Below are 20,140 nucleotides of genomic sequence, written 5' to 3' on the forward strand. Positions count from 1 at the left end.
TGTTGAGAAATTTTGTCTCTAAAATGTTTTCACTATAAACTGATTTAATTTGGACGAGAGATACAGGAGGAGTGGCTTTATTGCATCAGATAGGCTACATGTCACTTTACTCACAGCTGATTGGTCGAGTTTGGGTTTGCGATCTCTAACCCAGAATAAAACATGCTCCGGAGCAGGTAAACCGTGTAGCGTCAGTTACCATAGCAACAAACCCCGCTAAAAACCAATCCACCTTCATAAACCCGAAAAAACAGAGTTTGCTCAAACTAATCTTGAACTTACCTGGGTAGAAACTGAAACCGGCTTTGTGCAACAGGCCATGGGCGGGTGAGAGCAGAAGATTTCAAAAGTCCAAAAATAAGGGCCACGTGGTGCTTTTTGTCATTTTTTTTTTTTTTTTTTTTAATTTTTGTTTTTTTTTTGTTTTGTTTTGTTCTTAATGGAGTGGTACCATCCTGGTATACCAGCTGGGTCAACCTGCACCAGACACCTAATCAAGAATACAGTAAAGACAGTAATATTTTGAAATATTACTTCAATGTAAAATAACTTGTACCTTTTTAGATTGAATGTTTTAAATTGTAATTTATTCTTGAATTATTAATCATTACTCCAGTCTTCAGTATTACGTTTTTAGTATACTGTTCATCAAAATAAATAAATAAATAAATAAACTTGGTTACTTTTGAAACGTTTACTTTCAAAAACGTTTCAAAATCCTAACTATTCTAAACTTTTGACTGGTAGAAACCAGCAAAACAGGTATAAGCAACATATTGTGTGCAATCCAGGCATAAGTTTACTTAAAAAGGGAATTATTCTGACTGAACGCATTTCACAGGCTCTTTGAACTTTAAATTACATTTAGGACAATTAAAGCTAAGAAGGTTAAGTTGTTCTTTAATAACAAAATGTTATTAATGACAGTATAATAATGATTTACATTTTAGAGCTGTCGGGACGGATTTCGCGGGAAATTGCATGGAGGTGACATTCGCCTGCGCGTGTCAAATCATATCCATACACGGAGAAAAGTACCTGAAGGTTTGTTGTCAGAACTAGTAAGAAAACGAATCATTCACGGTAAACCTCCGGGGAATCACTGAGAGTAAAAAAAGAGAAAAAAATTCGCTGTGACAAAATCCTGGCTGTATCTGTGTACACCGCCGCCTCGAAACACATTCATCCACAAAGGGAAGCAGAGCCGAAGCACAACCAAAACAATGTTCTTCTGCAAATTTTAATTTTTACCGCCAGAAGGCCAAATGTTTTGTAGCTTTAAAGGTACAGTATTTTTTTAAAACCTTTTGCTGGATCTTATTCGTCTTCCTAAACAATTTATGCAACAATAGTGATTTTTTTTTTTATAGCTATTTACATGGTTCAATTCATTTTTGTTAACTCAGATTGCAAAACAGTCAAGTCATCTCAACTTTCAAGCAGAAAAAATAGTGCACATTCAAAGTGAAACCAACATTAATCTGATCATCTATATATATATATATTTTTTGCAGTGCTTCAAAATCTATCCAGCAGGGAGCACTATATACTAGTTACCAGTATACTAGAACTGCTGCTGTAAAAGTGCAGTAATCTTAAGAAAAGTCAAATTTATTAAACTATAAGGCAGCAGAAGTTTTCAAGATCCCATTGACAGCCATGTAATCGTTAACACTTTACATTAAGGTCTCATTTGTTAACTAATGTTAACAGAAACAAATTTTCATCTTGAAATGTATTGGTAAATGTTGAGATTAGCATTAACTAAGAATAATAAATGCTGTAGAAGTAATGTTCATTTTTAGTTCTAATGTAGTTAACAAATGAAACCTTATTGTAAAGTGTTACCATTATATCAATATGAATACGAGTGCAGAAAGGAGACTAATAATTGCCTTTGTTTCATTTCAGAAGAGCATCTCCAGTCTCCGTCGCAGGAAGAGGAAGAGAAACCTATTTATGGTCAGCTGAACCCTTAAGAAATCAGTCAAAAAAAGAGAACAGCTATTCACTTGCACAGCAGCACAGACGAGGTGAAACCTCAGTAGAGAAAGAGAGAAAGAGAGGGGAGGAAGTGACAGCACATGTCTCACAAATTTCTTGAGAGACAGAGAGATAGAAAGTGCTAGAGACCAAGGGCGTAGCCCGTACATCGCTTAAGATTTTTGGAACCATACGAGGTAAGAAACACAGAAAAATGAAACTGAACAGAAAGGAAGGGTGGGATGTTTTGTCTGATGGCTGTTGTGAGTTTTAGAAATGAAGAGAGGGGTGGGCACGCATGGGCCTTCAGGCCTAGATGGATTCCATTTGACATGATTCTTTCTTAAGTGTTTTTTGTTTTTTAAATATCTAAGTGTCAATTGGTGCACCTTGCTACATTAACCAAGATTTTTTGTTTTTTTTGTAGATCTTGTGTGTATATTGAATCGAATAGCAAAAGTCACTGATCACATTAAATCCACACAGCATGTTTAATTCATTTTTCTTTTTTCATTAATTAATGTTTTTGAAAATTATGTAACTTTACATGATGTAAAGTTGACTTTATTTCTTAGCACACAGAATAAAACTATCAAGCAAATTTTAGAGAAGAACAAGAGTGCTGAGAAAGTTAAAAAAGGCCCTATGCAAAGTACTTTCACACAAGTCAAAATTTTCAAACTATTGATTTAAATAGTTTTATATATATACACACAAGTCAAAATTTAAATTTGATTTAAATAGTTATACACACATATACACACACTCACATTTTTTTTTTTTAATTTTTAAACTTAAATTAAAACATATATATATATATATATATATATATATATATATATATATTTCCGTAAATTTTTTATGTTAATAATATTAATCATGAATTTTACAATCACCCAATTGTATGTAATTGTGCTGATTAAAGCAAGCCCAAACTGAAAGCAGGTTAAACAGATTACATGCAAAACTATAGAAAAGGGAAATAGCTGAGATTGTGGAAGCATAATATCTCATGGCATTTCTATTCATATCAGAATGGCAGTGTGGGACCTGTCCATCAATGTAGAGGAACTGGGACCGGAGGCCCCGCCTCTTAAAATCAGTGTCACTTCGGATCTACATATTGGTGGAGTCATCCTTAAAGTTGTGGAAAAGTCACGTGAGTTTTTGATGTCTGATTTATTAAAATATGTTTTTTTTTTTTTTTTGCAATTGCTATAAGAGCATTAGGATTGTTGAAGTCTTTACAAGCAAAGTCAATTTTCACACTGCCCCATTCAATGAAAAGCATACAGAGCGACTGGACTGGAATACTCAACCAAATGGACAAAAAAGTATCTTAAAATGGATGAGTAAATAAAATAATTTTTTGCAAATTTTCTTTTGCCATTCCCCAACCCATTAATGTTTGCACATATTCAAACATCACACATTTGAATATCACCAAATGCTGTCATTTTCAGAGACATTCTTCATCTTCTTTTGTAGAACACAAAAGAAATAAAACCATATGTGTTTGAATCAAGATGAGGGTGATGACAGAATTGTCTTCTATTCTGTAGAAATAAAGCAGGATTGGTCCGATCATGCTCTGTGGTGGGAACAGAAGCAGCAGTGGTTGCTGAAACCGTCCTGGACGCTGGATAAATGTGGAATTCATGCGGACGCCCGACTCTGCCTCACGCCCCAGCACAAGCCCCTGCGCCTGCTAATACCCAATGGCATCACCCTCCGCCTGAGGGTCTGCTTCTCCAGCCCTGTGTTCCGCACTGTCATGGGCATTTGCAAACTCCTGAGTGAGTGATGAGTTGAGATCGGTTTTAGCTCTTCTAGCTTCTGGCTTTGAGATCATCTACCCAGCTAACAGGGAATGTTCTCAGAACTTTGCCTAACATTCTGGCAAGGTTCCCTCAAAGTTATGTACATTACTATGTACCTGTACATTACTGTTTGTTTTCTCTTCTTTAGACATTCGCCGCCCAGAGGAACTATCCCTACTTTGGCCAGTAGAAGGGAAGAAGAAAAAGAAAGATAAAGATGTTGAGGAAGAAGTGTATGACATCACATGCGCACCGCTTCCTTCAAGTGAGTAATACATATACAGAAAATATTAATTCCAAACTAATTCACATAGACATAAGACCCAATGTGCTAAGACTCTGTTTACACCTGATACTAAGATGTGTTTTGGTCGATCGGATCACAAGTAGACGAGGCAGACACATACCCGTTCACACCTGGCGCTTTAATCCGTCTCTTTCAACCACTTCTGTCCTGATTTCTTTGAGGAGAGGGTCTATGGGGGGTAAAAGTAGTCAAAGTCAAAAGTCAAACTTTATTTATAAAGCACTTTTTTAAAACAGCAAGTGTTTTAAAAGTATGGGTTTTTTCAGGTCTTTCGATCTAATGAATGAAATAAGCTTACGCAATTTATATATTTATATATTTTAATTTGTGTCTGTTTGAACGCATTCAACCACACGAGCGTCTACACTACGAAAACAATCCCGTCTAATGCGTTTTTGACTACCTCTGGAAGTGGTTGAAAGTGGCCAAGCTCAAAATGTTTTAGACCCCATTTACAACTATTTAGCGTCGTCCAATTGTGATCTGTTCAACCAAAACGCATCTTAATACCAGGTGTGAACAGGGCCTTATTTAGCCTACTTAACTGTTGCTAGAATAAGAAATGGAAACAGAATGACTTTTATTTTCAAGTATAGTTACACACACACAAAAGGATTTTGACATGGTGACAGGAGTTTCCAGTAAAATAAAGACACAGATAATGAAATAATTAAATTTTATGTGTAATGTATATTGCTTTTTACAATACAAACACCTTTCATCAATATAATACCGGCACAATATATGTATTAACACAAGTAAAGGTCATGTAAAGCTGGTCTAAAATTGAACATTTTGTACATGTTTAGTTATATTTAAATATTTTAGATATTTGCTAATTTGTGCAATTGCAGCCACCATCCTGAAGCTTGCCAATGGCATGCCTGCTTTCTATGCTGAATCACCTGCAACTGAGGCTGTGTACAAGATGCTGGCAGTCAGTCAGCCTGCCCCAGCCCCAGAGACCATTGCTAAGATGTACCGGACAACTAATGTGACGGAGAAAGCACAAATTAACGGCAGGTAGGGTAATACGCTGAAGGCAACATCCAGTATACAGGGCCACTAAACACACAATACTGAATACTGTGTGTGAAAAGGTTCTAGACAGTGCATTTACAAAGTATTCAGAACCCTTTTTTTTTTCTTTAAAACTTTGTTTTGTTGCAGCCTTATGCTAAAACACTCTATACCCCATAATCACAAAGCAAAAACGGATTTGTGGTAACAAATTTATTTTAAAGAAAGAAAAATGAAATATCATATTAACATAAATATTCAGACCCTTAACTCAGTACTTCAGTTGAAGTGCCTTTGGCAGCTATTACAGTCTCAAGTCTGCACTCTTAAAAATAAAGATTTCAAAAGGTGGGTTTTTGAAGTAATGCCATAGAAGAACCATTTTTGGTTCCCCAACGAACCTCAGTGAACAGTTCTTAAAAGAACCTTTCTTTTCTTAGTGTGAAGTACATTAGTAATCTAAAAAAAAAAACGTTTTCCACAATAAAGAACCTTTAGTGGAAAGGAAAGTTTTAATGGATGTTAAAGGTACTTTACAGAACCACCAATGCCAAAAAAGAACCAGTATTTTTTTATAGCTTGTCAAATTTGCAACTATGTGGGTGTGGGCGGAAACACGCAGTTTTTGTGTGTGTCCCTTTAAATGCAAATGAGCTGCTGCTCCCGGTCTGCTTTACAAAAGAGGGCGGAGCTTTAACAGTTTACGCTTAGGTTGCTCAACAAAGCTGGAGAATCTCACACAGCCAAAATGAGGATTATCAGTAATGGTGTTCAGCCTTACATTATTCCAACTGGAGTTGGACACTGATGGAGAGAAAAAGTTACAACTTTTGGAATGCATCTGGACGTTTCTGAATGGTTAGTGGATAAATTTATGTAGTTGCTGTGGAGTTGATTCAACTCATCGACAAGCATGTGCCGTCATGTTAATCTTTTGTGCAAATCCAGCATTGAATTGACCCTCGTTTGTGAAGCAGTCCGGTGTAAAATGACGGCATGGTAACAACACTCTACTACAACAACTCTTCCTCTTCTCTAAAGCAGCCCAACATGGCCTCACCCCCTTTGTTGCGTGTTCTCGGGGGCGGGGTTTACGTAAATTTTAGGGTTAGTGATGTCACTAACCCTGGAAAGAAGCTCGTTGTAGTCCTTACCAGCCATTTGTTGTAGTCCTTAAACAGCGAATTCTTTAAAAGAAAATATCTCCCTTTGCGTTGAACTTTGAGCATTGTAACTTTGCAGATGTTGTTTGTGCTCTAACAGCAACATTACACACTAACTAAAGTTAAAAAAGTGAAATCATAATTAACCACCTCTTTAAGCATTAGGGATGCCACTGTGCTTTTGGGAACCAATGCAGCAGAATTTGTTCTTTGCATCGTCATTCAGGAAACATTTCGGCATTAGACTGTAACATAACAAATAGCGAGGTCTGAATACTTTCTGAATCCACTGTACATTCTCCAAACTTGAACTGTTCACCATTTTACTATAAGCAAATATATATATATATATATATATATATATATATACTTTTTGGACATTTACTTTTTTTTAGGTATTATTGGTAAAATGTAAATACCATAGCACATTCATTCATTCTCTTCATCAATGTAATACCATCAGTGCAATACCAATCTGATACCATCACACAGGACCTGCGCATTTAGGATTTTATCAGTACATTAATGACCCCAGCTACAGTTGCATACAATGCATTGTGAGACTGCTGTGAAAATCATTGAGAATCTGCTTTAATGGTAATATAATCTCTGCTCAGGTGGTTGGATTCGTCCCGTTCTCTCCTACAACAGGGAGTCAAAGAGAATGATAAACTCATTCTGCGTTTCAAATACTATAGCTTTCACGACATCGTACCACAGGTAGGCATGACACCATCACTCTGTTCTTGATGTGTTTCTCAATTAGATTTACATTTTTAGTATTTACATTTTTGGTACAGTTTTTCTTGACAAACTGTATTTTTAATTTTTTTTAATTTATTGTTTAGTCTTATAGTGTTTGGCAAAATAAGCATAAAATAAGTGCAAAATGAGCAAATAACAACCATAACCATATCATTACAACACATCACATTATGTACAATAATATTTTTGTACAGTAAAAAGTAGTATTTAAAAAAGTGATCACTTTGATGTCACCAACAACAGAATTTGACAATGTAAATATAAGAATACACTTAATAAAACGCTGACTTTGATGATGCCACTACCTCAAAAATGAACATTGTTTTTTAAATAGTATTTTTCATATAATGCATAATCTTATAGACAGTAAAATCAGCAATACTTGTTTTTTAACAAAAAATCTTTTTATAAACAGTAAAATCTAAATAATGATTCTTTTGTCTTTTTCTCCCTCCCAAAAATGATGAAAAACATGAATGTACCTGCCAGGCTGATGCGGTGCGTCTGACACAGCTGTATGAGCAGGCGAGGTGGGCCCTCCTGCTGGAGGAAATTGAATGCACTGAAGAGGAGATGATGGTCTTTGCTGCATTACAGGTATAGGTGATGGAGAGCAGATATCAATTCATCATACACATGAACAATGATCTATCTAATAATCTGTTTTTGTGATCTTTGTGTGTGTGTGTGTGTGTGATCACATTAGTACCACATTGGGAAAGTGTCTCTAACAGAGCAATTTGTGACATCCTGTCCTGCTATGGATGATCTAGATTCAGCTCTACAGTGCCTGGAGGTGAAAATGGAAGGAGAGAGCAGTGCAGATGACATGCTGGTCAGTTTCATGACATAAACACACCACTTCAACAAAACTTTTAACAAAGCCTGTAGAGCACAGGCACATATTTACATATTCACAAAAAATAAATGCAAAGCAAAGACTACACCAAACAAATTACATGCTAAAATTTTTATATTCCTTGCTTTCGCTGCATTGTTCCAGTGTACACCTTTACATCTTCTACTGGCTTCTACAGACCAGACCATCTTTATTTCAATATTTTAACTCTTTCCCCATCAGCGTTTTTTTATAAAAGTTGCAAGCCACCACCAGCATTTTTGATCATTTTCACAAAATTTTCATGGCCCCCAGGATATTTTGTTGTATGAATAGCCTGAACATGCAATATATCAAAAGAAAGAACAGAGCTTCTTCTTTATTTAAAAAAAAAAAAAAAAAATGCTCTATGCATTCTTTTTTTCTCAACACTTGAATGTTTCATAAAAAAAAAGAAACATTTTGTTGAGAAAAACATTTTTTTTTTTTAAAGAAGACAAATGTGCATAAGCAATGCTTTTATCACATGTTTCTGCTTCTTTTTTGCATGTGTTTTTGATGCAGAGATTCTGTACTCTTTCGGAAGTTGTGTAATAGCACCCCCTACCATATAACAGTGAAAACACAGAAAGACGGGGAATTCCATCAGTGGCGGGGAAAGAGTTAAATACAGATATTAATAAACTCAGTAGTTACTCAGTAAAAAATCTGTATTTCCTTCTGGGTAGCTCAGTTGTTTTTCTCTCCTATAGCAGTTCATATGGAGCAAGTCTTTGCTTTCACAAAATGTCATGCTAAATTGTCATTGTGTGTGTTAATTGATCTATATTTGCGTTTCCTGGGCAATTACGAGGGAAATGTTCAAAAACTTTGAGATTCTGTTCTGTGTAGTTCACTGGGTCCCCAGGACCAGAGTTAAGAACCACTGCTCTAGCATACAGGAGTTTGGGAAAGGTAATGAAGTGGGCCATCTTGGAAAAGCAAGAACAGAACTGACTGGGCATGAAATGAGTACTTCCAGCAGCCTCTCGAACACCCACCTGACGTGCACCTGGAGAGAGATGGAGAAGGATGAGAATATCTTCTAGGTATGCGAAATAGAACCCAACTGGGGACAGAGTGACAGATGATACCGGCTGCTAGAGACTCAGACAAATACTTCTCCATGGCCACCCTTTCAGAAGCAAACATGGAAAAGAGGTGCACTCAAGGTGCCAGGGAGAAGATAGATGGCACAGTCATGTGGGGGGGCAAGAGAGGCGCCTTGAGACTAACTGAAGACCATCTGCAGGTAATAAGATAGGACTGACCAGCAGGCTCACCAGAATAAAGAGGAGAGTTGTTAATCTGAGGCTCATGGGAAGGACAATCGGCGGTGGCAAAAAAAGTCGGAGGGGCTGGGAGCCCTGAGAAACCAGAGTATCAACAGTCAGATGTGCAGAAGTAATCCTCCTCATTACAGCTCAGCATGGCATTTCACTGCTGAGCAGGCAGGAGATCCCTCAGCTGGGTCCATACTGACCAGAGTGTGAAGTCTATTCTGTGAGAGAGGACTGAGAAGCAGATGGATACTGTATAGAAACTTTACTGGGAGTCACTTGAAAACAAAACAAAACAGCGGGACGCCAAGGTCTGAGCCGAGCTCCAGCTGGCTGGGCAGAGAAATGAAAGAGAGTCTAAATGGGCCAAGGCCAGAGTTGGGAAGACAGTCTAATCAAGTGAAGGCACCAAGTGAGAGTCCGAATCAGGGTCATAAACAGGCAGAGATCCATACCAGAAAACAGTCCACCAGTGTGACAGAATACAAGGGATGATCAGAGGATGACACCAGGCAGGACGGTCAGGAGACCATGATACCACCAATGAACTGAGCAGGGACACAGCAGGAGCTTGTAATAACAGACTGACAGATGACAGAATGGACAGACAGGCTGACAGGATCAGGATAAACACCTGGGAAGTTCACAAAATGATGTTTTATTAACAAAGTCCGGGAGGAACACATTGAAATGATCTAACTAATCATCACATCACTCCAACCAGCAGTCAGCAATCAACATATCTACCCAATCAGCATGAGTGGAGACCTATATATATATATATATATATATATATATATATATATATATATATATATATGGCCAAATACTGAGCTCGGAGCCCTCTCCTTGGACAGCACGCCAAATACGCATACTATACGAATACTATTTATCTGATTATTTGTAAGTGTGAACTCGTGAAACACTCTGGCATTTGAGAAGCATAGAGCGAGCATAAATATAGAACAAGTAATAATGAGAGAAGCAAGAACGAGTCAGAAACCAATAGCTGTGCTGACTGATGATGAGAATCGGCTGTGTTCTGCCACCATGTGGAGAAAGGAAAACAAAAACAAAGCTAAGAAAAGGTAGAAAAGGCAGTGATCAAACCCAAGTTCCTGACAATTATTGGCATTTAGATGACTTTTTAGCATAATTTAAGCAATTATAAAAACAAAACTATTCATGGAACAACAAAAATTGAGAAAAAAAGTAAAAATATTTGTCAGGAAATTAATGAACTGTAAAATAAATAACATATAAAACAGATGTGAAAACTTGCCCAAAACTGATATTTATGAACAATATTCTTGTCATGAGAACACAGTCAGCTAAAACCATGCATTTTATGGTTGACTCTTGCTTCGCCAGTGTGGATTTATTTATTTTTTGTTTACTTAAGACATATTATCATAAACTATGATGTTATTGGAGTTGTAATTTGATGTTTCATATTACACTATTTTGGTGATAGTCACTCAGTCACTTACATGTATGGTTCATCTGAAATGGCTGTTGGCATCTCTAACATCTCAAATGTCCACACAGGAAACAATGACAGCACCAGAACTACATGACTACTTGAAAATATTCAGGTAAGACACAAATCCCAGCCCCCCTCCAACATACATACCTCAATTTTCATATTATCAAATCTGAGACAAAACTCAAAGACAAATAATTCTTACCATTTGAACAATATAGTAACATAGCTAACTAATGCTGATATTATGCTTAAATTGTGTAGCCAGAGGAGAACTGGCGTGTAGTGTAGGGTTTTTTTCTCCTCCTGCATCCAAGGAAGTTTTTTCTTCCTTGTCACAGTGTGTATTACACAATGTTCGCATTGTGAAAAGTTCCATACAAACAACCCTGACTCTTTAAAATATCCCTATGGTTTCTCTCAGACCGAAGAGGCTGACACTGAAAGGATATAAACAATACTGGTTTACATTTAAGGATACGACCATCTCCTACTACAAGAGTAAAGAGGAAAGCAGTAAAGAACCAATTCAACAGATGAACCTTAAAGGTAATCACACACTCATCAATTAAAACATGTATGTACCCGTCACACAGACGAACAACTTAAAGTCTTTCATCAACACAGGTTGCGAGGTGGCCCCTGATGTGAGTGTTGCTGGGCAGAAGTTTTGTATCAGGTTGCTGATACCCGGGCCAGAGGGCATGAATGAGGTCTACTTGCGCTGTGAGCAGGTAAGTCAATGATTATCTGTGTACAACAGCTCAGCTATTGTATGTATAATCAATCAGTATGTATAATCAATGGCAGCAACTCATCACATAAAGGCATTCAGACCTGGAGATCTTAAGTGTATTTTAAAAGTTCAATATATATAACCCTAAAGGGTTCTGAAAGGCATTTCATATATAGAATCTTTTAGGGGTTCCCATCATGGGATGATTTTATGAATTTAGTTTTAATTAATTAAATGTGTGTGTGTGTGTGTGTGTGTGTGTGTGTGTGTGTGTGTGTGTGTGTGTGTGTGTGTGTGTGAATTAAGCAGATCATAAACATACTTTATCAATAGAAAAAAAAGAAAAAAAAAAAACCTGTTAAATATGAAACATTTCTCCTTATATAGAACCTTTTTGGCATAAAGCGTTCTTTAAGATTGAGTCAAGAACCCTAGGGTTCTATATATATTTGATATATATTTAAATAGCTTTTATAAATGTGCCTTAGAACAACAACAACAACAAAAAAACATTACTGGTGTGCATCTTGAGACAAAACAACGCCACTGACATATTTTAAGATATGTCAGTGCAAGTTGTTTTCAGTTAAAACAGCTTAAACATGCATTTTAGTCTGGGACTAGGCTTTAGCCTGTGAAACCGGGGGTAAATGTACTTAAGTGGAGATTTCTGGCTCAGTACAGGGGGGAAAAAAAAATAACATTGAGAAAACTGCCTTTATGTATTATAACTGAAATCTGCAGATGCACATAGACAAGTGTAAAAAAATAAACACTGAAATGTGAATTTTTTTTGAGTTTTTTCCCCCACTATTCTGAAAGATGAAGAAGTCATAAAGAAGTTATGGAACCAAAATAGCCCAAAATCTCAAATCTAAATCTAAATGTCAAATATAAATTCTATCTGTAAATCTTAAATGTAAGTGTAAATCCCACATATAAATATTCAATATAAAAATTAATGTAATGTAAATTTTAAATTGCTTAGTTTCCACTAAAAATATGTTCCCCAAGTGTGTACCATTAATCAGTGTACAATTAATCAACCATTAATATTGCTGGTTTTCAGTTTCAGCATTCTAGAGTTTACAAAGAATTGCGTAGTAAAAAAAAAAAAAAAAAAAGGGCTGTTTTTTATGAAAGAATTGTAAGCCTAATTAGGTTGTAGAGCTTTGGTGCCAGTGGCTTTGTTACATCATATGCCAAAAATATTAAATCCTTATGATGTGCCAGGAATATTGGATCCAGTCTCTTCCAAATCCCATCAGAAGATATCCTTTTTGTCTGGTACCAAAAACCAAGAAAAACTTTGACTCTGTCTTGTTCTTAGGAGCAACAGTACAGCCGATGGATGGCAGCATGTCGTTTGGCCTCAAAAGGCAAGACTTTGGCTGACAGCTCATTCTCTAGTGAGGTGCAGAGCATCCAGTCATTCTTGGCCATGCAGAAAACCACACCTAGTAATAACACAGCTCAAACAGATGAAAGTATTAATACACACAGCCTTGTGTCTCCACGCTACCAGAAGAAGTACAAACCCAAACAGGTACCATGTTTCTGAGTCACACTTGAACTGGTTAATTACAGCATTATTAGTCTTTAGTGTGACATTTCATTTCTGCTTTTTTGTTCCCCTTGAACTTTATTGCTCTTTCCCTTTCTCTCCAATTGTTCAGCTCGCGCCGAGGATCCTGGAGGCCTATCAGAATGTAGCTCAGCTCTCATTAACAGATGCCATTCAGAAGTTCCTTCAGATCTGGCAGGCTCTGCCGGACTTTGGCCTCTCTTATATTGTAGTCAGGTGAGTTTAGTAAAACTTGTTTGTAGGCAGAGCCTGTCATGCACCAGTGACAGGCAACTTATTTTAAGACTGTGAGTCATGGTGGTCTAGTGGTGTAATTTTTTATTATGCATGGGGGATGAGTCACTCACCCACATAATCTTCAGAATACAAATGAAGATCGTTTTAATGAAATCAAAGAGTTTTCTGTCCCTCCATTGACAGCCTACGCAACTAACACTTTCAAGCCCCAGAAAGGTAGTAAAGACATCATTGAAGTAATCCATGTGACTCCAGTGGTTTAACCTAAATTTTAATGAAACGACGTGAGTGCTTTGCGCAAAAAAACTTAATTTACCACTTTATTTACCAAATATTAATCTCCAGCGCGTATACCACTTGAGTCAAGGATACGGTGAGTGCGGTAGAAACTGTGAGGGCATAGAAATCAGGAATGGTGAGAGAACATTGTGCTTGGTACGTTTTTCATCTTTTTCATACGTTTTTCATCTTTCATCAAACCAAACTTGGGTCTTCAGCCGACAAAGTTTAAATCCCATCTGGCTACCACGCTTCCCATACTGTTTTCGGGTTAGGTCAGTAGGGCGGAGAGTAGGCGGTCTTTTATGGCTGTTTGAACACATTTGACCACATGAGCGTCTACTCTACGAAAGCAATCCGGTCCAATGCATTTTCGACTACCTCTGGAAGTGGTTGAAAGTGGACAAGCTCAAAACATTTTAGACCCCATTTACACCTGCATTTAGCATCGTCCACTTGTGATCCGATCAACTAAAACGCATCTTAATAGCAGGTGGAAACAGGGCTTAAACTGTATTATTAATAATAATGATATTGCTACTAAAAGAATCTAAGCAAAATAATCAATTACAATCAGGTTGTAAGTGACATCAGAAACAACATGTACAATTTCTGTCCACATAAATGCAGGTTTAAGGGTTGCCGCAAGGATGAGGTGCTTGGCATTGCCAATAATCGTTTAATCCGTATTGACCTGAGTATTGGAGATGTTGTGAAAACCTGGAGATACAACACCATGAGGCAATGGAATGTCAACTGGGACATCAAACAGGTAATCTGCCTATAATCTGTCTTTATGTATATTATGAGATTGGTCCATTTTTGAAGTGCAAAAGCTTCTTCCAAGTTCTCGGATTGATATAAATGTCACTATGTCAAATAATAAATCCCTTCCATATCTGTACCAGGTTGCCATTGAGTTTGATGGGAATGTGAACATCGCCTTTAGCTGTGTAACTGCAGATTGTAAGATTGTCCACGAGTACATCGGCGGCTACATCTTCATGTCCACACGAGGTCGAGAGCAGAGCGACACCCTGAACGAGGAGCTATTTCACAAACTGACAGGCGGCCATGAAGCTCTATGAGGGGGATAAAAATCTGTACATCTATGGACTGATGAAATACAAAATGAAGAGAAATCTGCCAAAAAAAACAACAAAAAAAAACTGAGAAATCTTTATTAATAACCACAGCATAAATTCACATCTGATATGACCATTCATGAGTATGTACCTGAAAAAAACAACAACACTATTGTGTCTTGACTAGTTTGTGAGACCTGAGGTGTTTCATTTTGTGACATGTAGCTATGTGGGATTTCTCTGTTTTTGTCTTATTTAGCTTTGATCATTCTTACGGTAGGATATTTTCAGTGTTATTCTCTCTATTATCTTGTAGTTATTAAATTTTTATTAAATTTGAATTTTTTTTGTAGTTATCAATCCTTGTCAGGTATTTACTTTTTTAAAGTGTAGTTTCTGATGCATCTGATTCTTATTGTTGGCTTTCTATTTAAATTGGTAGAGAGAGAGAGAGAGAGAGAGAGAGAGAGAGAGAGTGAGAGAGAGAGAGAGAGAGAGAGAGAGAGTATATCTCTCTCAATTGAGCTCAATAGGTCAACTTCAGAATTCAAGCTTTTGGGTTCTTGTATTAAGCATCAATGAAAGGCCATGGTGTTCAGTGGTGCCAGGCCAGGATACAATGATTGGCTTTGCAGCTCAAGTGTTAAAAAGGATATGTTGTGGCAACATAATTTGGCGCAGGAAACCGCAATGCAAGTTTCACAAGCATTGCGTACAGCAGACGGCATCCTGTGCACTAAAATGTATTCTTAATCATGTGCTTAAAGGATGGAGACTCGAATTGCAATTATATATGGATATTATTTTAAAATGGTGAATATATTATACTAATACAATTGGTATTTATTTATATACAATATATTGTATATAAATAAAATATACAAATATAAAATGTATTAATTTGCTATATTTAATATATTTTATATTATACAACACTCTACTGATATTAATTTGTGACATCTCTCTTCAGATGGGCAAAGAATTACTTGGTTCTTCATTAGGAATTTACCATATAAAGGTGCTGTAAGTAGATCTTGAACTACGCTGCTGTCTACTGTAGTGATCAAAATAGGGCAAATCACCTTTTGAAAGTAACTTGGTGCTTCATATAATGATTGTATTGACTACATCCTTACACCAGTAGGTGGCGACAAATTACTGTTAAAAAAATGTATTTGTCAGTGAATCATTCATTCAAGAGATTTGTTCAAAAACTAACAAGTATGACTGTAAAGTATGAGTGAGTCATTGAATCATTCATTCAAACCTATTATTCTTTGTTCATTCAAATTAGTTAAACATTTTAAATAGACTGCAGCAATTAACATTTTGTTAGGCCCTCTGGTAAATTACTTATTTTGTTTAGATATCTGTTCAGAATTGTGGGAGAATCGTGAATGCTATTTAAAAAAAAAAAAAAAAATGTGATTTTTAATTTATCGAGAATCGTGCAGCTCTAGGGAATGTAGTACGTCCAGATTACATTCATAAACGCATTCATACTATATAGAATGTACTTTCTTAGCAGTCGCAAAGTAATTACTTATTCAAAATAAGTACCTACTCAAGAGAGTATAAGATTTCAGATGCAGCCTAACCATTCGAAAGCTGTGTGACAATCAAAAGGCACCCTGAAGACCGTGTGGTGCAGCAGCAAAGTGAGTTTATTGCTCTTAAATATTTGTCATTAACATGCTGTTTAGTGAAATGGCAAAACAACTTTTATTGTTAGATTTTTTTGGGAAAAATAAGTACATGTTGTAAATAATTGTGATTAACTTTACTGGTCTTGCTCACTGTTTGATATAGGTGACCAGTTGATAGCCTGCAATATAAGCTGAAGTAGAAGTTTCATCATTCAGGGTAATGTTTTTGTCATTCGGTGTAATGCAAATTCACTGTTACACCACAGTGTCATCCGTTACACTGAATTACAGTATTTCTGTATAGATAACAATTTTAGCATCTTATTTATATTTCATGAGAGATGTTTAACACTGACAAATATGTTGAACTTTATAAATATTAATATTGTAACACATTTTTTGTAATGCATAAATTTTGTTGAATTTTTATGATGGAAAATTACATCATAGGGTGTTAGTGTTCTTTTTTGTTTTATTATTGTTATTATTATTAGGGGCCAAGCACTGAAGGTGCAAAGGCACATATTGTATCCATTAGTCATCCTCTTTTTCTTCCACTCTTGAGTCTATGGCAGCCCATAGAACCACTTGCGGAACAATTATAAAATTTGGCACACAGATGAGATAGAGGACTGTCTCATCATGATCTACAGTAAATTTGGAGTGTCTAACTTAAAGGGATAGTTCACCCAAAAATGAAAATTCTATCATCATTTACTCACCCTCATGTTGTTCCAAACCTGTATAAATTTCTTTGTTCTGTTGAACACAAAGGAAGATATTTTGAGGAATGTGTTAAACTGAACAGTTTTGAGGCACCATTGACTTCCATAGTAGTTTTTTTCCTACTATGGAAGTCAATGGTGCCCCAAAGTGGCCTAGTTACAAACTTTCATCAAAGTATCTTCCTTTGTGCTCAACAGAACAAAGAAATTTATACAAGTTTGAAACAACTTGAGGGTGAGTAAATGATGACAGAATTTTCATTTTTGGGTGAACTATCCCTTTAAACCCTCTAGTGCCAACTTCTCAAAGTTGCACTTATGTTTATGCTAATAACTTTTGAACCATAGAAACTATTTTTTTCCGATTCCTCAGCTCATGCCGAGTCAAACATATGGATTTTCTGGAAACCCTACTTTTTTGATCTTACCCTATTTAGTCCGATTTTCACCAGAATTGGCTCTGATCATCTTCAGACGTGCTGGCAAGACCAAACCATACTCGTATAGCGCGCCAACAAATTCAGCAACGCTATGGCATATTGTGACAAATCTTGGTACCTGTCATCATGATCATGACTTGATGGTACTTGCAATTTCGGCACAGCACCACCAACTGGTCAAGTGATTTGAAAAATGTACATTTTTGCTACACAACCTTTTTAAATCGTCCATTGTTCATTATAAAGGGATTTGTTTTTCAGGTTGCACAATTATTGACATGCCTTGTAAAATAAAATGCTTATTATTTTTCATGCTTCTGCTGTTATTTACTCAGGAATATTGTTAAAACGGTCACATTTTCGATTAGGGTTGAATTCTCACTATTAAAACTATTGACTTTTTTTGCCTCAATAAACTCCTAATTTATTGCTTATTAATAGTTAGTTAGGTAGGCCTATAGTTGTTAAGTTTAGGTATTGGGTAGGATTAAGAAATGTAGAATATGGTCATGCAGAATAAGGCATTAATGCAGTATCAAGGAAATTTGCTGTCGTACCATGGGTGCAGCAGGCGCAATGATATTACGCAGCGCTTCTCACAAATGTCTCCCTGGTTGCAAGTCATGCTCCCTGTGCAAGCAGGGGGTCACAGGCGCTGCGTAATATCATTGCGCCTGCTGCACCCATGGTACGGCAGCAAATTTCCTTGATTATTACGTCAGATTGAGAGTATAGTTCCTAGCCATATCGGCCTAGAAAATTGCAACTTTTCATTTTCCGTTGGTCTTAGTACACGATGTAACTACAGAAGAGTAAAGTTTTAAATAGGAAAAATATTGAAACTCTTTGGTAATTTTTTAAGGAGATGCTAACGGTCTAATCAGATTCAATGAACTATGCTAAGCTATGCTAAAAGTGGTACCGCCAGACCCGGAGATCGGCTGAATGGATTCGAAAACGGTAAAACTCAACTGTTTAACTCTAGGGGAGTTGGAAAATGAGCCTATTTTCAAAAAAAGTGGAGTGTTCCTTTAACCAACTTGTGTCTTCAATGCCCAAATGTTTAATAAGTGTTATCAAAAGACATGGTGATGTTACACTGTGGAAAATGTTTGACTGTCCCAGCTTTTTTGGGGTGTGCTGTAATCATCTAATTTGAAATGAGTCTATAAAGCAGTAACTTGGACAGACTTCAAGTGTCACCTGCTTAAAAAAAATCCAGTGAAATAAACTTGCTCACAAGCAGGTTTGAGCTGTACAGACTAGGGTGACCAGACATCCCATTTTTTCCAGGAACAATCACGTTTTTGAAATGACATGAAAGCCAAGTATGGCAACCCATACTCAGAATTTGTCCTCTGCATTTAACCCATCCAAGTTAGGGCACAAACACACGCAGCAATGGGTAGCCATTCACTGCAACGCCTAGGGAGCAACTGGGGTTTAGGTGCCTTGCTCAAGGGCACCTCATTCGTTTCATACCAGTATTGAGAATCAAAACCACAACCTTCAGGTTACAAGTCTGTCTCTCTAATTAGGCCACAACTGTCCATGTTTGTGAGCTGCCCCTAGAATTGTCCACTGTTTACAGCACCTTCAAAACAGCCCACAAAGACACTGAGAAAAAAAAAAAAAAAAACCCAGACAACAGAGGCTCCTGGTTACCAAAGCAATCGTGATTTGATTATTTTCACCAGGTGCTGCTATACTGCTATACTGAATCAAAGTCTATAGTCTTTGACTGAATATACTTGGTTGCGAGATGCTACTTTAGACATTAAAAACTTTATCTGAATGAAAACAGAGCACTATTACCAAAAGAAACACAGTTAACTATACATGTTAAATGAAATACTGTTTGTAAGTACAAAATAATAGGACCTGGGGAGGGTGCGGGATTGTTTTGCACACAATTTTAAACATTCCCAAAAGTTGTGCAATAATTTCCATACACACACATTTGCAGAAAGCACATAAAAAAAATTTAAAAAAAATGTATGGCCCCGCTTTCGCTTTCCTAACATTATTGGCTAGATGCCGCATTCTCCTGATATGGAAACAAAATTTTCCTCCATCTTTTGACGACCATCTCCATATCCAAGATGATTCATTCATTTGGAAAAATCAGGTATACGATTAAAGGCAACACTGGGTATATTTTCAGAGACCTGGGACCCATTCATTATTTTTCTTATCTGAATATGCTAGTACTACTTCTACATCCTGTCAATCTAAACATTAAGATGTTATCATGAGGGTGGCTCGAATCTGTTGAGATGGGTATGATTTTGTGTGCATGTATGTCTAAACACCTGTCTGTGAATATAGGCTACTTATATTTGTAAATGCTTAACATGCACTCTATAATTATGCCTCTTTTACCTGTATCCTGTTGTTATTGTAAAAGTTTAATAAACAGATTAAGCAAAAAAAAAAAAAAAAAAGTCCCCCGTCTTTTAATTCATAAATACTAACAAGTGAGATTTCTATGATATTAGACCACTGGACTACAAAACGTATTCTCTTTCAGAAATCTGGTTACCTTATTACAGACCTGTTACTATGATGACAGCAAATCTGAGTCAAGTTTCGAAGAATAGAAAAATACAGGTTTGGGTCTTCAGTTTGCTATCACGTGAAACTTGCTACTTTTCTCCGCGCTGGCCATGATGGACCAATCACAGTCGTTTGCTTAAAAAATACGTTTGT

General features: G+C 36.6%; 1 protein-coding gene across 1 annotated transcript; it reads left to right on the plus strand.

Moving 5' to 3' along the window:
- Window positions 1-1,983: 1,983 nt before the first annotated feature.
- Window positions 1,984-14,980, plus strand: im:7154036 (fermitin family homolog 3). Its single transcript, XM_051893693.1, has 15 exons — window positions 1,984-2,180; window positions 3,018-3,142; window positions 3,546-3,779; window positions 3,952-4,068; window positions 4,965-5,133; window positions 6,911-7,013; window positions 7,548-7,655; window positions 7,765-7,893; window positions 10,764-10,810; window positions 11,123-11,247; window positions 11,326-11,432; window positions 12,765-12,980; window positions 13,111-13,235; window positions 14,166-14,307; window positions 14,444-14,980. The coding sequence occupies exons 2-15, from the start codon at window positions 3,019-3,021 to the stop codon at window positions 14,621-14,623; spliced, it is 1,926 nt and encodes a 641-aa protein (XP_051749653.1). The 5' UTR covers window positions 1,984-2,180; window position 3,018; the 3' UTR covers window positions 14,624-14,980.
- Window positions 14,981-20,140: the final 5,160 nt, after the last annotated feature.

The sequence above is a fragment of the Ctenopharyngodon idella genome, chromosome 5, assembly GCF_019924925.1.
Source record: "Ctenopharyngodon idella isolate HZGC_01 chromosome 5, HZGC01, whole genome shotgun sequence".
Taxonomy (NCBI): Eukaryota; Metazoa; Chordata; class Actinopteri; order Cypriniformes; family Xenocyprididae; genus Ctenopharyngodon; species Ctenopharyngodon idella.